This window comes from Equus asinus, chromosome 21 (genome assembly GCF_041296235.1).
Source record: "Equus asinus isolate D_3611 breed Donkey chromosome 21, EquAss-T2T_v2, whole genome shotgun sequence".
Classification (NCBI taxonomy): domain Eukaryota; kingdom Metazoa; phylum Chordata; class Mammalia; order Perissodactyla; family Equidae; genus Equus; species Equus asinus.
This window is the reverse complement of record NC_091810.1, coordinates 41,316,990-41,336,092: the sequence shown is the minus strand read 5'-3', so window position 1 is coordinate 41,336,092 and position 19,103 is coordinate 41,316,990. Positions and strand designations below refer to the sequence as shown.

The 19,103-nt window shown below is 35.4% G+C and overlaps 1 protein-coding gene across 8 annotated transcripts in view; it reads right to left on the bottom strand.

Moving 5' to 3' along the window:
• CFAP20DC (CFAP20 domain containing) overlaps positions 1–19,103 on the bottom strand; it is a 227,470-nt gene that overhangs the window by 112,364 nt on the left and 96,003 nt on the right. For all 8 annotated transcript variants that reach the window (XM_014868752.3, XM_070492613.1, XM_044754526.2 and 5 more), the window contains one exon: positions 7,322–7,478. In XM_014868752.3, the coding sequence (XP_014724238.3) occupies positions 7,322–7,478 (157 nt within the window). The remainder of the gene's footprint in view (positions 1–7,321; positions 7,479–19,103) is intronic.

Sequence of the window (19,103 nt, the reverse complement as noted above, 5' to 3'; positions counted from 1 at the left end):
AAAAATGTCAACACTATGACTGACTAAACTGTCTTGGCAGAAGAAATTGACCCCTCCTTCAGTAGGAAAGACAGAGGGACATCCATCACTTACGGTAATAGAGACACCTTCAACACAGTCAGTCACCAAATCCTCAAATTGTTATACCTTGGCATCTCTTGTATCTTTCCTTTTTTATTTCCCCTCTCTTCTACACTTCCATGAGAGGCAGTACACTGGAGTAATTAGGAATATAAACTTTGGAGTCCTACTGCCAGGGTTCAAATCCTGCTTCTCTATTTAACAGCTGTGTGACATTGGGCACATTACCTGACTTTTCTGTGCCTCAGTTTTTCTATTTGTAAAATTGGGATGATACTAACATCCACCTCATAGAGTTGTTATGAGGATTAAATTAAGTTCATATACACAAAGTGCTTAAAACACCCACTGCTCTTATCATCATTATAATCATCACTGTTATCACTTCTGCTGTCAACGTCCTTGACAGAGACACTCAATTTGCCCCATACTTTATCTTTCATTGAATTGTCTTCAGAATGAACTCTTGTATTGTGAACTTTTCTACTGTCTATAATTACACAGTGAACTCTCAAGACAGGAAACTTGCTCTACATATTTATGTCACCCAAAGTATGCAGCCTAGAAATGCAATATTACACATCATACCTCCCACCCCTGCCATGGACCATACTGAACTTGTCCCTTGAACACACCAGGTCCTTTTGTGATGCCATGCCTTTAGACATATATGTTCTTTTCTCTACCAGAAATGCTTTCTCTTCTCGTTGTCCACTTTCATTACTTGGGAAATTATTATTTTTCCTTCAGGATGCAGCTTGGAAAGTTTATTTCTCTTGGTTAGTGTAGACCAAACACTGGTATATGGACAGACACTGATCCATAAAGTCATTTTCACTGGTCTGCGGTGAAAATTTCAGCCTTTGTTCTGAAATTAAGACCTTCCCTGTGTTTAAACGTCCTTTTATTTAATGAAACAATCAGAATTAATTGTGGTTTTTCTTGTTTGTCCATTTTAATACTCTGATTTGACAAATTCAAAAGTTGACAACCTTATGTTAGTCCTCGAGTTTTTCTTAACTTGACAGGTCTGTGAAATCCAATGCCTCACCAAGTCACTCTCTCAAGTAAGGCATCAGTGCTCCAGACTCTCCTCTCACAGCTGATGAAGCCCATTAGAGAACTGTCCACCAGTACTATAATCTACATGTACATGTAGGTTTCCCTGTGAGCCCCGGAGCTCCTCGAAGCAGGGGCTGTGTGCATCCCAGTGCCTGATATATAGAAGGCAGATAAGTGCTTAGCATCTATATGCTGCATTATAGTTTATGTCTTATCATAGGTATTTTTATATTTGATTGGATCTTCACAACAACCTTATATAATTAATGAGGAAACAAAGCTTAAGGATGGTCAGAACTCACAAAAACCACAAAGCTGGTACATGATCATAGTAATGGACTATGAAACATTAATCCATATCTTTAGGCTCTACACTATCAATTCAATTTCTCCAAGATGTACTTAGCTTATACACATTAGGCTTTTACTAGGAATATAATAATGGTATTTATCTAACCAAGGAACAGTTATTATCCTCATTTTACTGATGAGGAAACTAAAGCATAGAGACAGGGAGAGTACTTGTACAAGGTTAAGTACTGGCAGCTAAATGAGGAACATGGGTTTATACTCCAGGTGCCCTGAACTACAGCATGCTTCCCCAAGTTCTCGTCAGAATGTTTTAGGTAATCTGAGATGCTACCTTCATAAGGCTTCTTTTCAGGCCTTCTAAAAACCTGAAAGAAATCACACAAATCTTGTTCTTGGAATCTTTTACAGATTATCCATTTACTTAAAAAAATCAATTATAAAACAAAATACATGTATAGTCTTCAAAAATTCAAATAGGACTATAAAATTAGGAGAAAAAAAAATCATACCATCATTCCCTATCTGCTGCCTTCCCACCCCATTCATCCCCCTGTCCTGCAATGCAGAGGCAACTTTTCAAGCCTTTCTAAACCGTCTGGTATTTACTTCTATATTTATAAATAGTAGCCTTATACTGACATTTCGGCACTTAGTTTTAGACAATATTTGACATCCTATTTTGGAAAAAAGAGGATTCAGCACTGTTAAACCACCGTGCCACCTTCCTTCCTTCCTCACATCCTTCAAATATGATTTTTCATAATTTTGGGATAAATTATTATTCAGTGGTTTACATTATTAAGATTATGTAAGAAAGTTGTGCCACTACACACCTATTAGAATAAATCCCAAACACTGACAACCCCAAATGCTGGCGAGGGTGTGAAGCAATGGGAACTCGGATTCGTTGCTGATGGGAATGCAAATGTGACAGCCACTGTGGAAGACAGTTTGGCAGTTTCTTACAGAACTAGACATACTCTTACCATATGAACCAGCAATTGTGCTCCTTGGTATTTACCCAAATGAGTTGAAAATTTATGTCCACAAAAACCTACACAAGAAGATTTATACTAGCTTTATTCATAATTGCCCAATTTGGAGGCAACTAAAATATCCTTGAGTAGATGAATGGATAAATAAACTGGTACATACAGACAATGCGCTATTATTCAGTGCTAAAATGAAATGAGCTATAAAGTCACAAAAAGATATGCAGGAACCTTAAATACATATTGCTAAGTGAAAGAAGTCACTCTAAAGGCTACATGCTGTGTGATTCCAACTATGTGACATACTAGAAAAGGCAAAACTATGGAAACAGTAAAAAGGAAACACAGAAGACTTTTAGGGCAGTGAAACTATTCTGTATGATACTATAATGGTGTATACATGTCATTACTCATTTGTCAAAATCCACAGAATGTATAACACGGAGTGAATCCAAATGTAAACTATGGACTTTGGGTGATAATGACATGTGAATGCAGGTTCATCAATTGCAACAAATGTACCACTCTGGTATGGGTGGTCATAGGTGGGGAGACCATACATGTGTGGGGACAAGGAACATATGGAAATTCTCTGTACTTTCCGCTCAATTTTGTTGTGAATCTAAAACTTCCCTAAAAAATAGTCTATTAAAAAAAAAGTTGTGTACATCTGAGCCACATGATTACATTTCCTTTCGTGTACAATTTTTTGTTTTCCTTGAAGTTGATCACCTCTTTGTTTTGTCACGGGTTTTCTACATTCCTAACATTAATTTTTCCCAAACTCCCATTAGCACTGTAAGATCACAATTGATTTATTTTCCACATTCAAACACATCACACTCTTATCAGATACATTATTTTTCTGGAGATTTTCCTTCTTGAAAGCCTCCATTTTTCTGCTAAAATCTGAACCGACTGCGCTCTAGATGTGCTGCACAAGTGCCATCCTGTGAATTCCTTTAACCATAATTCTGGAAATTTCCTTTGTTTTTCTCCTGGATGAAATCCTCTGTTGGGCCTCATATATGCCTTTATCTTATTTACTCCTTAATTTTTGTGGAGAATATCTTCCAGATCTTTTCTGAGAAAGGATGTAAGTAAATAAATGTTTGAGTCCTTGCATGTCTGCAAATATCTTCACTGTGCCCTCACTTAACTGATAGACTGAATGGGTGCAGAATTCTGAGCTGAAGACAATTTTTCCTTAGACTTAGACTTTTGAAGGTATAGATGCAAGGTCTTCCACCATCTAATGTTGCTGTACGAAGTCAGACATCATGCTTACTCCTAATCCTTTGTATGTAATACGAATTTTTAAAAAAATTCTAGAAGTTTTAAAGGATCTTTTCTTTTCCCCTCCTGTTCTGAAATTACATACTGGTGAGTCTTTTTTTGATGAGCTTTGTCAATCTGAAAACACCTGGTCCAATTTTGGGAAAGCTTATATTTCATCCTTTCTGTTTTCTCTAGTTTCTCATCTTGGAATCCTTTTACTCTAATGGTGGACCTCTTGGACTAACTTCTAATATACTTAACATTTCCATCCTATTTTCAGTCCTTTGGGCTTCTTCTTTTTTTATTTTACGTCTTTGGTACTATATCTTTAGAGGAAGACAATAAATACAAAGTCTCAAAATATCTCTATAGTTTTTGATTTCCAATGTCCAGCATTCATTCAAAACTTATCAGGCGTATCAGGAGACAAGACCAAGAGAAAAACAGGCAACAGCAACAGATCCACAGGACAGCCAGATATTGGAATTATGAGCCATGGACTTTAAAATAATTTCAATATATTTGAGAAATTAGATAAAAAAATAGAGAACTTCAGCTAAGGAATGGAAACTATAAAAAAGAATCTAATGAAATTCTAGAATCAAAAAATATAATAACTAAAATTAATAAAGCTAAAGTATGTAATTCATTCAGCTCCTCAATAAATATCCAAATAAATGTCTACACAGATGCTCTAAGAGAAATGTAGAATGATTCTAGCAGAACTATTCAAAATAGCCTAAATTGGATAAATACATTGTGGTCTATTCATAAAATGGCATACTATACAGTACTGAAAATCAGTAACAACATAGATGAATCTCACAAACACAATGTTTTGTGAAATAATATATATATAAAAGAATACGTACTGTCTGAATCTATTTATATAAAGTTCCAAAATAGGTCCCATTAATCTGTGGTGTTGGAAGTCAGGATGGAGTTACCTCTCAGAAGAAGGAAGAGGGTCATGATTGGGAGGGGGCACAAGCAGGGCTTCTAGGATGCTTGAAATATCCTATTTCTTGATCTGAGTGGTGGGTACAGAAATGCGTTCACTTTGTGGTAATCCCTCAAGCTACACACTTATGATCTGTGAATGTTTCTATACATATATAAAAAGTTTATAATATTATAACATTTATAATATAATATAATAAATATATAGTATAATATAATAAACTTCAACAAAATGTTTATTGAAGTAAAGCAGGAACAAATTATTCTTGTTTTATAGATGTAGTATCTTTTCTTAACTCTGAGAAAAACATATCTATTCCTTACTTTATCTTTTCCTTCCTCCTATTAGTTTTGGTGTCTATCTTTTCCTTCCTCCTATTAGTTTTGGTGTCTATCTACCACATACTCGATGTACCTGTGTTCAGAAGCTCTCTGGTTCAGTTTCTCCAGAGAAGAAATCTCCTGTTGCCTTGTCACATGGAGTTGGACAGGGGATCTGGTCCTATAGATACCTATACAGAATTTTAACCATCTCCCTGTTTTTAACCACACCCTTTAACTTTGGCAGTACCTAGGGCTGCCAATTCTTGGGTCCCTCTGAGGTCCTACATTATGAATCTCATTGGCATCCTCTCTGTAAACTCAAACGTTTCAGCTTTCTCTGCTCTTCTATGTCAGTTGTCACTCTGCAATCTTACAAAATTTATGAACATCTTTCGTCTGTTGTTGTCTCCTTTTCATCCTGGTGGGTTTCTACCTTTTTTATTCCTCTATTATAATGTTAGTGGGGCTTGAGGAAGAATCAGAGATAAAAACATGCATTTAAACTGACAATTTTTGATTCACTTTTTTCTTATATTTATTTAAAAATATTAGTCAGGTTATGATTCACCTCCTATGATCTGTAGAATGCACATATATTTCTGTAAATTTTGATGTTTCTTATTAGCTGTGTGCTATTTTTTCAAATGAAATCTTTCACTTTCTTGTATAGCCTTTAAGTGGTATGTAAGATAAACGGCCACACTTCCTGGCTGGTGATCTGGGGAGCTGTTAATGCACTGCTGTGTTTTATTATCAAATGAAATTTATAGGCACAGTGTTCTGTTCCACAGAATGAACCACACAAGGATTTCTCAGACATTCATCCAGATGGAGTGCAGGTTTAAAGTCTACATACAAACTTCTAAGAAATCACCTTTGCCATCTTACGTGCAGCTCTGCTTCCTGGGCTTCTAGAAGAATTGATTTCGTTAAAAATAATCCCAGATGAAAATCAAAAGGAAGCATCAGTATTCTCTCAATACTTTCAGTTGTTTAAGACTATCTTAGCAGGAGAGTTTGTGCTGACTTATGAATTCTAGATGGCTAAGTTACCTGCAGAATATATTTATTACTCATATAATGAATAATTAATGTATATATTTCCAGTCTTTCTAGAAATAATGTGAGGAATAACTCAACCATCTTTCTATTTTAACGTGATCATTAGAAAATTAGTATATGAATATAATTTCTCCCAAATGACTTCATGAAATGTACACAGGGTAATAAGATAGCATAGTGGACAATTGTAGAGCTTTTGGATGTTAAACATCTTTCGAACACCCTTCCTAATTTGATGACTTTGATACACAATGAGTCCTATCTCCCTAGTCAGGAATCAGACATTTGCTTTGCCAGCCTCCCTTGCAGCATGTAACCCAGGCTCCACAGATCAGACACAGTCATGTCAGCCTTTGTTGAATAGAGGGAAATATGAAGAAGAAGAAATACACTTCTGGCGAGGGTGGCATGGAAGAAGACATTCAACTTTCAGGCGCGACAGTAATAGAAATTCTGGAACCTAGAATTTATAGAGCCCAGCATTAGGGTGTGACTTACGGAGTCTCTGCCCAGTGGCAGTGGCTATCGGGGTCTTCTTGGAGCAGTCTTGTGGTGGCGGCTGGGTTTTTTCTTGGCTGTAGCCTCCAAGCCTGACTTTCTGGATATCTTTGAGATTCCATGAATTGGCTAATTTCCTTAAATAAATTCTTTTTGTGTTTCAACTTCCTAGAGAGGATTCTGTTGCTTACAACTAAGAACCCTGACTAATTCAGATAGTAAGTGCTACCATAAATAAAAAAGAAAAATAAACACAAAAATAAAAATATCTCTGTAACATTCAGACAGTAAAAATAAACATGTGGTCCAGAGTAAAGAACGACAATAAGCTATAATATGGATGAACCATGAAGACTTATGCTAAATGGAATAAGCCAATTATAGAGAGACAAATACGGCATGATTCCACTTATATCTAAAATAGTCAAGTTCACGGAATCAAAGAGGGGAATAGTGGTTTCCATGGGTTGAGGGAAGGGGAAAATGGGGAGATATTAATCAACAGGCATAAAGTTTCAATCAAGATGAATAAGCTCTAGAGATCTGCTGTGCAACACTGTATCCATAGTCAACAATAATATACTGTATACTTAAAAATGTCTTAAGAGGATGGATCTCATATTTTGTTCTTTCCATGATAAAATAGAATAAATTTAAAAAACGACTACTATGTACTCCCACTACCCACAGGAACGTCTAATTTTAAAAACACATTGGAGGATTTAAAAATCTTGATAGCAACCTGAACATACCATCTTTATCAGCAGTGTCTTGAGGCTTGGATTTTAAAGTGAAGATCTTCCGTAGCTTACAGTTAGCTGAGACAATAATTCCATCCAATGACTGGAAAACTGCTCCCTTGAATATTTCACTGGTAAATGCCACCAAGTCAATGCACAGATTGCACCACTAAAATACAAGAAACGAAGAGTAAGTACTTTCTATAACCACATTAGCGAACAAGCCATTGATATGTGGGAAGTCCAGAGAGTTGAGGCAATTATCTGGATCAACCAGCCCCAAACCAGTTTTCCTCTTTAGGCAAATCTTTATCTGCTTTGGTTTCAATTTTCTTAAAAATTGTCTTGATTATTCCAAAGAAATCATCATAATCTAAACTACACATTGGTCATCTGACTACAGAGTTCCCATCGTGAGACAAAGTTTTGACAACTCTGGGAAATAACTCTAGATCTACAGGCAGTATGCTAGTGGGAAGCTAACTGCAGGTGCCTTACCACACTTCAATCTTCAAAACCAGGGATAAGTAGCCAATTGTTCCTTCAAGGAGACTAATTTGATCACAGTTAGTCACTTACATTTGTTAACAAAAAAAAAAAAGCATGGATGAAGTTAGAAGCTGGGTTTAAATTGTGGCCAGTGCCGTCTACTTATAACCAATTAACCTATTGTACAAAAAGAGATTCTTCAAAAGAATTTGTAATTATGCCTGGTATTTGCCAGTTTTTAAAGTACTCTTGCAGGGACTAATTTCTGCCCATTAAACAATTATACCCCTCAATACTTCATCAAATGAATTCTCAAAATGGTCTGACTGAGCTAAAGAAAAGTAGAAAATAATCATTTAGTAAGGAATTAAGATATATTTTAGACTGCAGGACAAAAGCAGGAAAAAGAATTTTTGAAATTAAAAGAATAGTAGTATTTAAAATTGTCTATGCTTCTTTTAAAATACCAGGCTTTTCCATTACTTGTTTAGAAGCACAGTTTACATAAGGTCCATATTATTAATATATCAAAATTGAAAGCTATATTCATTGATGAAGGAAATAATTAGTAATTGCATTCATCCATTCTTCCCCATTGGTGCTAAGCACTTACGAGGTGTTAGAGAGACTGGGCTTGGCTCCAGGCATACAGCACTGACTAAGACAGTCCTTCCAGTCTGGGAAGGGAGGCAGACATGTGGCATCTATTAGATTCAGTTAGTACAGAGGGGGCTCAAGGTGGGAGGGCAGGGAGTTCAGGAAAGGCTTCTTTTAAAAAATATTTGAAAATTTTTATCATGATATTATATGTCAATATAAGCCAAATAGTGCCACAAGTTTTATACAAAATGTAGTCTTTTGATACCTCTCCATTCATCTATTCATACTGTCAACTCTTAACTGTTTCTTCTCTCTCTCTTTTTTTTTTTTTGAGGAAGATTGGCTCTGAGCTAACATCTGTTGCCAATCTTCCTCTTTTTTTTTTTCTCCCCAAAGCCCCAGTACATAGTTGTATATCCTAGTTGTAAGTCCTTCTAGTTCTTCTCTGTGAGATGCTGCCACAGCATGGCTTGACGAATGGTGTGTAGGTCTGTGCCCAGGATCTGAACCAGTGAACCCCAGGCCGCCAATGTGGAGCATGCAAACTTAACCACTACACCACTGGGCTGGCCCCCTGTATTTTTAAATAATATCTCTCGAGTCATCAACCTTAGACATTATCTACTGATTTCTTATTACAGTAGACAAGACCTATAGCTCACTTATACATCCTACTTCCTCTACTTCATCCTCCCTAGATAATTCTCTCTCGTTCTTTCTCTTTCTCTCTTTTCCTTAAAATCCATATTCTGTGTTTTTCCTATTGTGACTAAGTAAATACTGAACACAACTGAGTCAAGTGATGCTTTATGATTACCTTTCCTTTCCTTACACAACTTCTTTATATTTCTAGAGTCAATGACTGTTTTTAAATTATCTGCTTTATTTTCTTTGAATCTAAGTCTTCCTACATCTAGGAAAGGCTTGGAGGTGACATCTGAGTTTGGTTTTGAACAAGGAATCAGAGCTTCCAGGCCCAGGAAGGCATGGGAACATGCTGGGCATTTCTGCTCGGGGCCCTGCTCCTTTGTTCCCTGCTTTGATGAACTCTCCAGTTGGCCGCACCTGACCGCCCCATCAGACCCTGTCAGCTCTGTATGGGAATTGGTGTCCACTTTTAAAAAGTCCCAGGAAATCAGGCCCTTACCTACTACACATTTTTATCTTTTCCCCAGTTTTATTGAGAAATAAGCATACATCACTGTATAAGTTTAAGGTATAGAGCACGATAGTTTGATTCACATATACTGTGAAATTATTACCACAACAGGTTTAGTTAACATCCATCATCTCATATAGATACAATAAAAAAAAGAAAAATTTCTCCTTGTGTTGAGAACTCTTAGCATCTACTACTCCCTTAACTTTCCTATATATCACACAGCAGTGTCAACTTTAGTCGTCATACTGTATATCACAGCCCTCATACTTATTTATCTTATAACTGAAGTTTGCAACTTTTGACCACCCTCCCCCAGTTCCTGCCCCTCCGCCCCCCACCTCTGCTAACCACCCATCTGACTTCTTTATCTGAGTTAGGTGTTTTTTGTATTGTTTTGATTAGATTCCACATGTAAGTGAGATCATACAGTACTTGTCCTTCTCTGTCTGACTTATTTCACTTAGCATAATGCTGTCAAGTTCATCCATGTTGTCACAAATGGTAGGATTTCCTTGTTTTTCAGGGCTGAGAAATATTCCATTGTGTGTATATATATATATATACACCACTACTTCTTTATCCATTCATCCATTGATGGACACTTAGGTTGTTTCCACATCTTGGCTGTTGTAAACAAAGCTGCAATGAACATAGGGGTGCAGATATCTTTTAAAGTTAGTGTTTTCATTTCCTTTGGATATATTCCTGGAAGTGGAACTTCTGGATCATATGGTAGTTCTATTTGTAATTTTTTGAGGATCCTCCATACTATTTTCCATAGTAGCTATACAAATTTACAATCCCACCGACAGTGCACAAGGGTTCCCTTTTCTCCACATCCACACCAGCATTTATTATCTCTTGTCTTTTTGATGACAGCCATTCTAACAGGTGTGGGGTGATATTTCATTGTGGTTTTAATTCGTATTTCCCTAATGACTTGTGATGTTGATCATCTTTTCATATAGCTGTTGGCCATCTGTATATCTTCTTTGGAAAAATGTCTATTTAGGTCCTTTGCCCATTTTCTAATTGGATTATTTATTTTGTTGTTATTGAATTATATGAGTTCTTTACATATTTTGGATATTAACCCCTTATGAGAACAACGGTTTACAAATATTTTTTCCCCTTTCGTAGGCTGTCTTTTCACTTTTTTGGTCATTTCTTTTGCTGTGCAGAAGCTTTTTAATTTGATGTAGTCCCACTTATTTATTTTTGATTTTGTTGCTTGTGCTTTAGGTGTGATTTACACACTTTTCTTATCAGTCACAGTCAAGCTGCTTTTATTCCCTCTTCTTGGACTCATGGCTTCATGGAAAGTACTCAACAAATAATGGCATGCCTGTGTGTGTATGAACATATGAAGACATGCATGTACACACATGCTTACACAAACACTTTAGATCTTTCATTCTATAATCACTTAACAAACCCCATAAGTGTGTGGGAACTGATAACTTATTTAGTGAATCCATCTCTTAGAAGTACAGATCGGAGTAATTCCTGAAAAAGATGAGAATAACTTTCACAAATCTCCGTTGGCTAGAGGAAATAGAAATTATTTTTTGGTTTAGCTGATATTTATAAAGGTTTCAATTTTCATAAGCTTCAACAAATAACTCATTATTCATATAAATTCTGTGATATATTTTCCTAAGTTTTCGAAAAGAATATGAACTCTCTACTATCAACAGGTGGATTATCTGAATTACAGTTGATCTTTATAAAATATTATTTTCATTAGGCTTTGTGATATCATCCATTCTTAAAATCCCCTTTTTGACATTTTTCTTGATCTCTAATCACTTTATTCCTACATGCAAGTCTAGTCCAGCAGGGAAGACCTCTTGATCTAAATTATTAATAATTATGGGTCCTTAAGAAGTATGCGCCAGAAAGACAGCAATCTGAGAGAGAAAAGACAGTTCTATTTAGTTTGTTGATTGGATTACTAAGAGATTTTATGCTATTCAGTTCCAGCATAGAATTTTACATGATGTAATCGACTAGCAAGGGGTGAAAGAATGATTCAAAGCATGAATTTCCAGATTTTACTGACTGAAAGCAATATGGCTTTATACTGGTGAAAAAACTATATTCTATGAACATACACACACCCCCCCACCCAAATGCATGCAATAACAAGTTCTTGGTTGTCCCAGCTCTTTTTTGATTTCTCATGCCCCTATTCTCTGCCATTACTGTAGGAAAGATCTGAAGATAATTCATTTTGTCAGTGTAGAAAGAGGCTGGGTCACTAACAGTGCATAGCTCTAGCCGGCACCGCCTTTCTAAAAGGAAATGACAAACAAGAAACCACAATTTGATAACCTAGCAATTCTAAAGTATATCTCTTTGCAGAATTTTAGAACCTCATTTTCCTTTTGTGCTCCTAAAATAACAAAGAATGGGGTTTTAAGACGTTTAGTTTTGTGCCTTTTAAAATAATTTTTCACATGTTAATTTTAATTTCTCAATAGGAAATCTACTTACAATGACTTTATTAATCTCTATCAGCAACATATTGTGTTTTCTAAGTGGTGTAAGCAGAGACTGAAATAGTAATTTTATATCCACATGGTCAGGAGAAGTAATTACTTATTACTACTGTATCAAAAACAATTTCCCCAGGAAAAGCAAATCACGATCAGTCCTTACATGGAGCCGGGGGAGTCAAAGAAGGGAGATTGGGGCTGCCAAGCTGTAGCTCTTGGCTGAACCAAAGAAAGGAAAGTTCCTTTTAGAAGCATCATCATTATACCTGTTCAGCAATTGATCCCCACCTCCCAATTCCTACCAGCATCAAGGAACCCATCTCTTCGTGAAACAGTGGCCCCATCTTTCTCGTGCTAATCCTCAAGTCACCCTTTCACTGTGCCCTTTGAAATCCTTACTGCTGAACAGTAGTTATACCCTCTATATTTTTCTAAGGGGCTTACACACCTTACCTTAACTGAAACCTGGCTTTTCTCTGAGACATTCCTTCTCCTTCAATCTGAAGTTGAAGTTCATTTATGAGTTCACTTGTGCTTCTATGGCCCCCTATTTTGAGGCCACTGGGCTGGGTAGCATCGGGAGAGTTTGTGCTTTCAACTTGAAACCCTATCTTCTTTGAAGCCTGAGGCATGGCATAGACAGGCTCTTCTACCCTTTCAGCATGATGCATCCCCAAATCCCTCCTCGGTCACTCCTTCTACCCCCTCAGACACACAGGCACCAGCCCATATACACATTCCTGAAAAACACTGGGACCAGGTTCACCTTACCTTCTGACATACTGTTCGACACCCTAACAGTCCCTCAACGTCCTTTCCTTCAAAAGCCTTCCCTTCCTCTTCACCCCGTAACTCCCTCACACGGCCACATCCTGAGATTTAACATCGTTACCCTGAAATACTTAACTTTTAAAATTTGGAATTGCAAGTTATTTTTTATTATTTAATCACAACATTCTATTCCTTAAACTGTCTGGCAACTCCCTCCAGTTAAACCCTATTGGCAACTTCTTTTAAATATGTTCCTCCCAGGGATGCAAGAGTTTGGGCTCTGGAGCCAAACTGTCTGGGCTTGGATTCCAGTTCCACCATTCACCAGTTACATAATCTTTGCAGTTACTTAACCTCTCTGTGCTTCTCTTTCCTTATTTGTAAAATGGTGATAACAATACATCCCTCATATAGTTGTTAGGATTCCATGTTTAAACACACGTAAGCACTTATAATAGTGTCCAGTATATAGTAAGTACTCAATATACATTAAACATATAATCTTTTTGATTTTCATACCATGAAATGCACACACTTGAAGGATACAGTTCACTGAGTTTTGTTGATTTCATACACCTGCACACTACACCCCATCAAGATACAGAACATTTCAATCACCCCAGACAGATCTCTTGTGCAGCTTCCCAATCAATCTCAGCACTCATCCCTCTCAAGAGCAACCATTAATTTCTTTCATCTTAGATTAGTTTTGTCTGTTCTTTGTAGTTTATATAAATGGAATCACAGTAAATGGCTTCTTTCACTCAGCATAATATTTGCGGTTCATCAATGTTGTTGCATGTATTGGTAATTCATTCTTGCTTTGCTGAGTGTACCCCACTCTGTGAATAAACCACAATTTGATTGTTCGTTCTTTGGTTGGACATTTGGTTTAGTTCAAGATTTTGGCTATTATGAATAGAGCTGTTGTGAAATTCGGATTTGTGTACATATACTTCCATTTCTCTGGTTACACAACAAGAAGTGGAACTGCTGGATCAAAGGGTAAATGTTTAACTTTATGAGAAACTTCCAAATGTATTTCCAAAGTGGCTGTACCACCTTCCATTTCCACTAGAAATATATGATGTTGCTTTACATCTCAACAACGTTTACTATTTCTTGTCTCTTTTATTTTAGCCATTCTAGTGAGTGAGGTAGTGGTAACTGTGTTTTTAATTTGAATTTCCCTGACTGATGGTATAGAGCTTTTCTCCATGTGCTTATTTGACCCATTGTATAATCTCTGTGAAGTGCTTGTTCAATTATTTTTGCCTCTTTTTTTTGTTATCTGTACTTTTGTTATAGAGTTGTAGGATCTATTCTAGATGTAAGTCTTTTGTCAGATATAGGTATTAGGAATATTTTGTCCCAGTCTGTTCATTTTCTTAATAATGTCTTTCTGATGAGCAGTTTTAAATGTTGTTGAAGCCCATTCTGTCAATTAATTTTAATGCTTTCCAGGTCCTAAGAAATCTCTTAAAGTAGCTTTATATTTTTAGTATTTAAATTCAGCTCTATGATTCATCTCAAATTAATTTTTGTGAATGGTAAGAAGTATGGGTTGAGGTTCATTTTTTTCTTCCATATGGATACTCAGAAGTTTCAGTTTTTGAAAAAAAGATGCTCCTATCCCTACTGAATTGCTCAGGTGCTCTGGTTGAAAATCAATTGACTATACATGTGTGGGTCTGTTTCCGAACTTTCTATTTCAGTCCAAATTTTCTATTGGTATCCATGCCAATAACACACTATCTTGATTATAGTAGCTTTACACCAAGTTTTGAAATCACAAGGTATAAATTTTACTTTTTGAAAACTGTCCTGACTATTCTAGGTCCTTTGAATTTCCACATAAATTTTAGAAGTAGCTTATTAATTTCTGCCAAAAAAAAAAAGCCTGCTATGATTCTGACTGGGATTAGATTGAATCTAAAGATTTACTGAGAGAGTATTGGCATCTTAACAAATATAGTCTTCTGGTCCATAAATGTGTCTCCATTTATTTAGATCTTCTTCCACTTCTCTCAGCAATGTTTTATAGTTTTCAGTGTAAAGGTCTAGCATATATTTTGTTAAATTTATTCCTGAGTACTTCATATTGATGCTATTGTAAATAATTTTAAAATTTAAAATTTTCAATTGTTTATGGCTATAATACACAATTTATACAGAAATATCTAGAAATACAATTGATTTTAGTCTACTAACATTGTATTTTGTGACCCTGCTAAACTCACTTATTCTAGTAGGTTTTGTTTAGTTTTTGTAGATTCCTTAGAATTTTCTACATAAATGATTATGTTGTCTGCAAAGAGAGAAAGTTTCATTTCTTCCTTTCCAATCTGTACATTTTTTATTTCTCTTTATTATCCTCTTGCACTTGCTGAGACCTCCAATACAACGTTGAACAGAAGTGGTCAGAGTGGACATTCTTGCCTTGTTCCCCATTTTAGGGGGTAAGTAGTCAGTATTTCACCATTAAGTATGATTTAGTTGTAGGTTTTATATCTATAGAGGCCCTTTATCAGGTTGCAGAAATTTCCTTCTATTCCTAGTTTGATGTGAGTTTTTATCATGAATGGTTAACGAATTTTCATCACATGATTTTTCTGCATCTATTGGGATAATCTTACGATTTTTTTCTCCTTTATTCTGCTATGGTGATAAATTATATTGACTAATTTTCAAATGTAAGACTAAGTTTGAATTCTTGGAATAAACACCACTTGATCATGATGTTAAGGATCCATGTGTCCATGTTCATGAGTGATACTGATTTTTAGTTTTCTTTTGGGAATTAAAATGTCTTTGCTGGTTTTGGTATCAGAATTATGCTGGCCTTATTTTCTTAAATGAACTGAGAAAGGTTCCTTCTCCTTTACTATTTGAAACAGAGTGTTTGAAATGGGTATTATTTTTTCCTGTAAATATTTGGTTAGAATTACCTATAAGGCTAGCTGAATCTGGATTTTCTTTGTGGGAATGTTTTTAACAACAAATTCACTTTCTAAAAATAGATACAAAGCTATTCAGATTTTCTGTTTCTTTTAGTATCAGTTGTAGTAATTTGTGTCTTTAAAAGAATTTTCCCAGTTCATCTAAGTTATCAAAATTTTTGGCATTAAATTGTTCATAATATCCTCTTATTTTCCTTTTCCCCACTTTCATTCTTGATATTGGCAATGTGTGTGGTCTTTTTCTTTTGATTAGTCTAGCTAGTGGTTTATCAGTTACCAAGTCTTTTCAAAGACCCAATTTTTGGTTTCATTAGTTTTCTCTATTGTCCATTTTTTATTTCATTGATTTATTCTCTTGATTATTTCTTTCTGCATACTTTAGATGCTTCATGTGCATCCCACAAGATTTGGTACACTTTATTTTCTTTACCACTTAAAATTAGTTAAAATATCTGTTAAAAATATTTTCTAATATCCTCTATAATTTTTCTTTGACTTACAGGTTATTTAAAAGTATGTTGCTTTATTTCCAAGTACTTGGGGATTGTTCAATTAGCTTTTTGTTATTAATTTCAATTTAATCCCCTCGTAGTCACAGAACATACTTTGTATGATTTCAATCTTTTTAAATTTGTTGAGATTAATACAGCCTAACATATCATTCATATTGGTGAATATTCAATGTGCATTTTAATATAGTGCATATTCTGCAGTTAGATGAAATGTTCTAGAAGTGTCAAATAGGTCAGGTTGAATGATACTGTTTTCCAACTTTAAGGATTTTCTGTGAATTTCGGAGAGGGGAGTGTCGAAATTTTCATCTATAACTGTGTATTTATCTTTCCCTCTTCAGTTCCATTAGTTTTCGCTTCATGCATTTTCAAGCACTGTACTAGGTGTGTACACATTTAGAATTGTTTATATCTTCCACATGATTGAACTCCCTTATCATTATGAAATATGCCTCTTTACATAATATTCCTTGTCCTGTAGTCTACTTTGTCTGATATTAATATAGCCACTCTAGCTTTTTTACGGTTAGTGTTTGCATGGTATATCTTTTTCGATTTATTAATTTTTAACCTATCTGTCTTTAGACAATATGCACTTCTTATAAACAGTATACAATTGTGTCTTGCTTTTTATTCAATCTAACATTCTCTGTCTTTTAGTTGTTTTAGTCCATTTCCACTTAATGTCATTATTTTTGATCTGTCTGATTTTAAGTTTAACATTTTTCTATTTGTTTTCAATTTGTCCCATCTATTCTTTGTTGAGTTCTCCTTTCTTTTGGATTGAATATGTTTTTAGTGTCCCATTAATTTCCTCAGTTGGCTGATTAGTTACTTTGGTTTTTTTTCAATTGTTGCACTAGAGTTTGCAATATGAATCTTTAACTTATCACAATTTAACTTGGAGTAATATTAGAATATCTCATGGATAAGAACCTCATAAAAGTATACTACCATCTCCACCATTCTTCATGTTATTATTGTCATGTATTTTACTTCTACATCGTTATTATTTTTGCTTTCAATAATCAAATGCTTTTAAAGAAATTATGATACAAATAAAGAATCTTTTAGATTTACCTACATATTTACTATTACTGGGGCTCTTCATTCTCTCATTTAGATCCAAATTTCTACCTGGTACATGTTTTTTCACCCTGAAGAACTTCCTTTAATATTTTTGCAGTGCAGGTTTGCTAGCAATGAAATTTTCTCAGCTTTTGAGTATGAAAATATTTTTATTTTGCTCCAATTTTTGAAGAATATTTTCACTATATAAAAAAGGTTCTAGGTTGATAAGCTCAAAAAATTTTTTTCCCCAGAATCATGCCACTGTCTTCTTACTTTCATTGCTTCTGATGGGAAGCTGGTGATATATTTTATATAATGCATTTTCCCCCCTCTGGCTACTTTTTAAGGTTTTCTCTTTATCATTGATTTTCAGGAATTTAGTTATGACACACCATGGTGTGATTTCTGTGTATTTTTTAAATATCTCTTCACTCTGGCCAGAACTCGAATATCTCTCAGCCCTGTGTGTCACAGCTGCTTATTAGGTGTTCTATTCCCAAGGACTGGTCTTTGCTTGCTTCATGGGGTCCAACGTATGCACACACAAAGATTCAAGAGGACCCTGATGCAAAGTTTCAGAGTTCCTTCTCTCTGATACTCTAACCTACAAATTCCAGCTACCTCAGTAGTCCTTAATACCAATCTCTGTCTCTACTCAGCAAGATTCTGTGCTCTGTCTAGGCTCCCATGTCTGTACTGCAGTCCACAATGGGCCTTCAGAAAGCTTGGGAATGTAGGACTTATCTCATTTGTTTCTCTCCTTTTAAAGTATGTTGCTTGTTGTCTACATGGTTGAAGTGTTATTTCAAATATCTTCTCAGGTTTTATATTTGTTTATAGCAGGAAGGATAAGTTGGTACCAGATATTCTGCCATGGTCAGAAACTGCAATCTAAACAGTCCTATAAATTTAAGTGCCTACCAGACATTTCCCCTGTTGGTAGCACATCTATTGGCTAATTCCCAGGCCTAGATTAATTCAGTGCCATTTTCTCCATTTTTCACTTGGTTTTACTCCTGAAGTATTTGTTATATTGTCCTCCTCTTCTATTTCCTTGCTACTACACTAATTCAGTCTTACATGTCTCCCATCGACTTCTGCATAGTCTCTTAATTGGTCTCTCTATCTCTAGCTCTCTCCATTCTGACATTGTACTTATTTTCGAGAATACAGACTATATAATGAAACTTCTCCATGTTAAAACTTTTAAAAAAAATCTCTAATGGACTTTTTAAAAACTCAAACTTCTCAAGACAGCTTTCAAGGTCCTTCAGGGTATCATCTAGCCTTCCTTTCCAGCATTGTAATTCTGTACATTCCCATTATACATCTCAGTTCAGGGATCAAAAGCGACATAAACTTTCATGCTTTTGTTTTGAATATTCACAGTTTAGCACAAATATCTCCACTACAACAATCCCCAACTTGACTAGACAAGTCTGATATTTTCCTTTGGCAGCATTTGGTTCCTAAGACTAGTCTGTTGTTTCCTACAGCCCATTATCATTAATCATTTATATGTTTGCCTCCTCTGCCTATTTTAATCTCCTTGATGAGAAACACTGTGTGTCATTCACCTTTGGATTTATATTATTGGGCACAGACCTTGGCCTACATTGGCTCAATAAATATTTGTGAACAGAAATAAACTGTAAGTTCATAAGTTTATTATGACACCATCTTCACAAGTTAATAAACATTGATTCATTTCAAGTAAAATAAAAACAATAT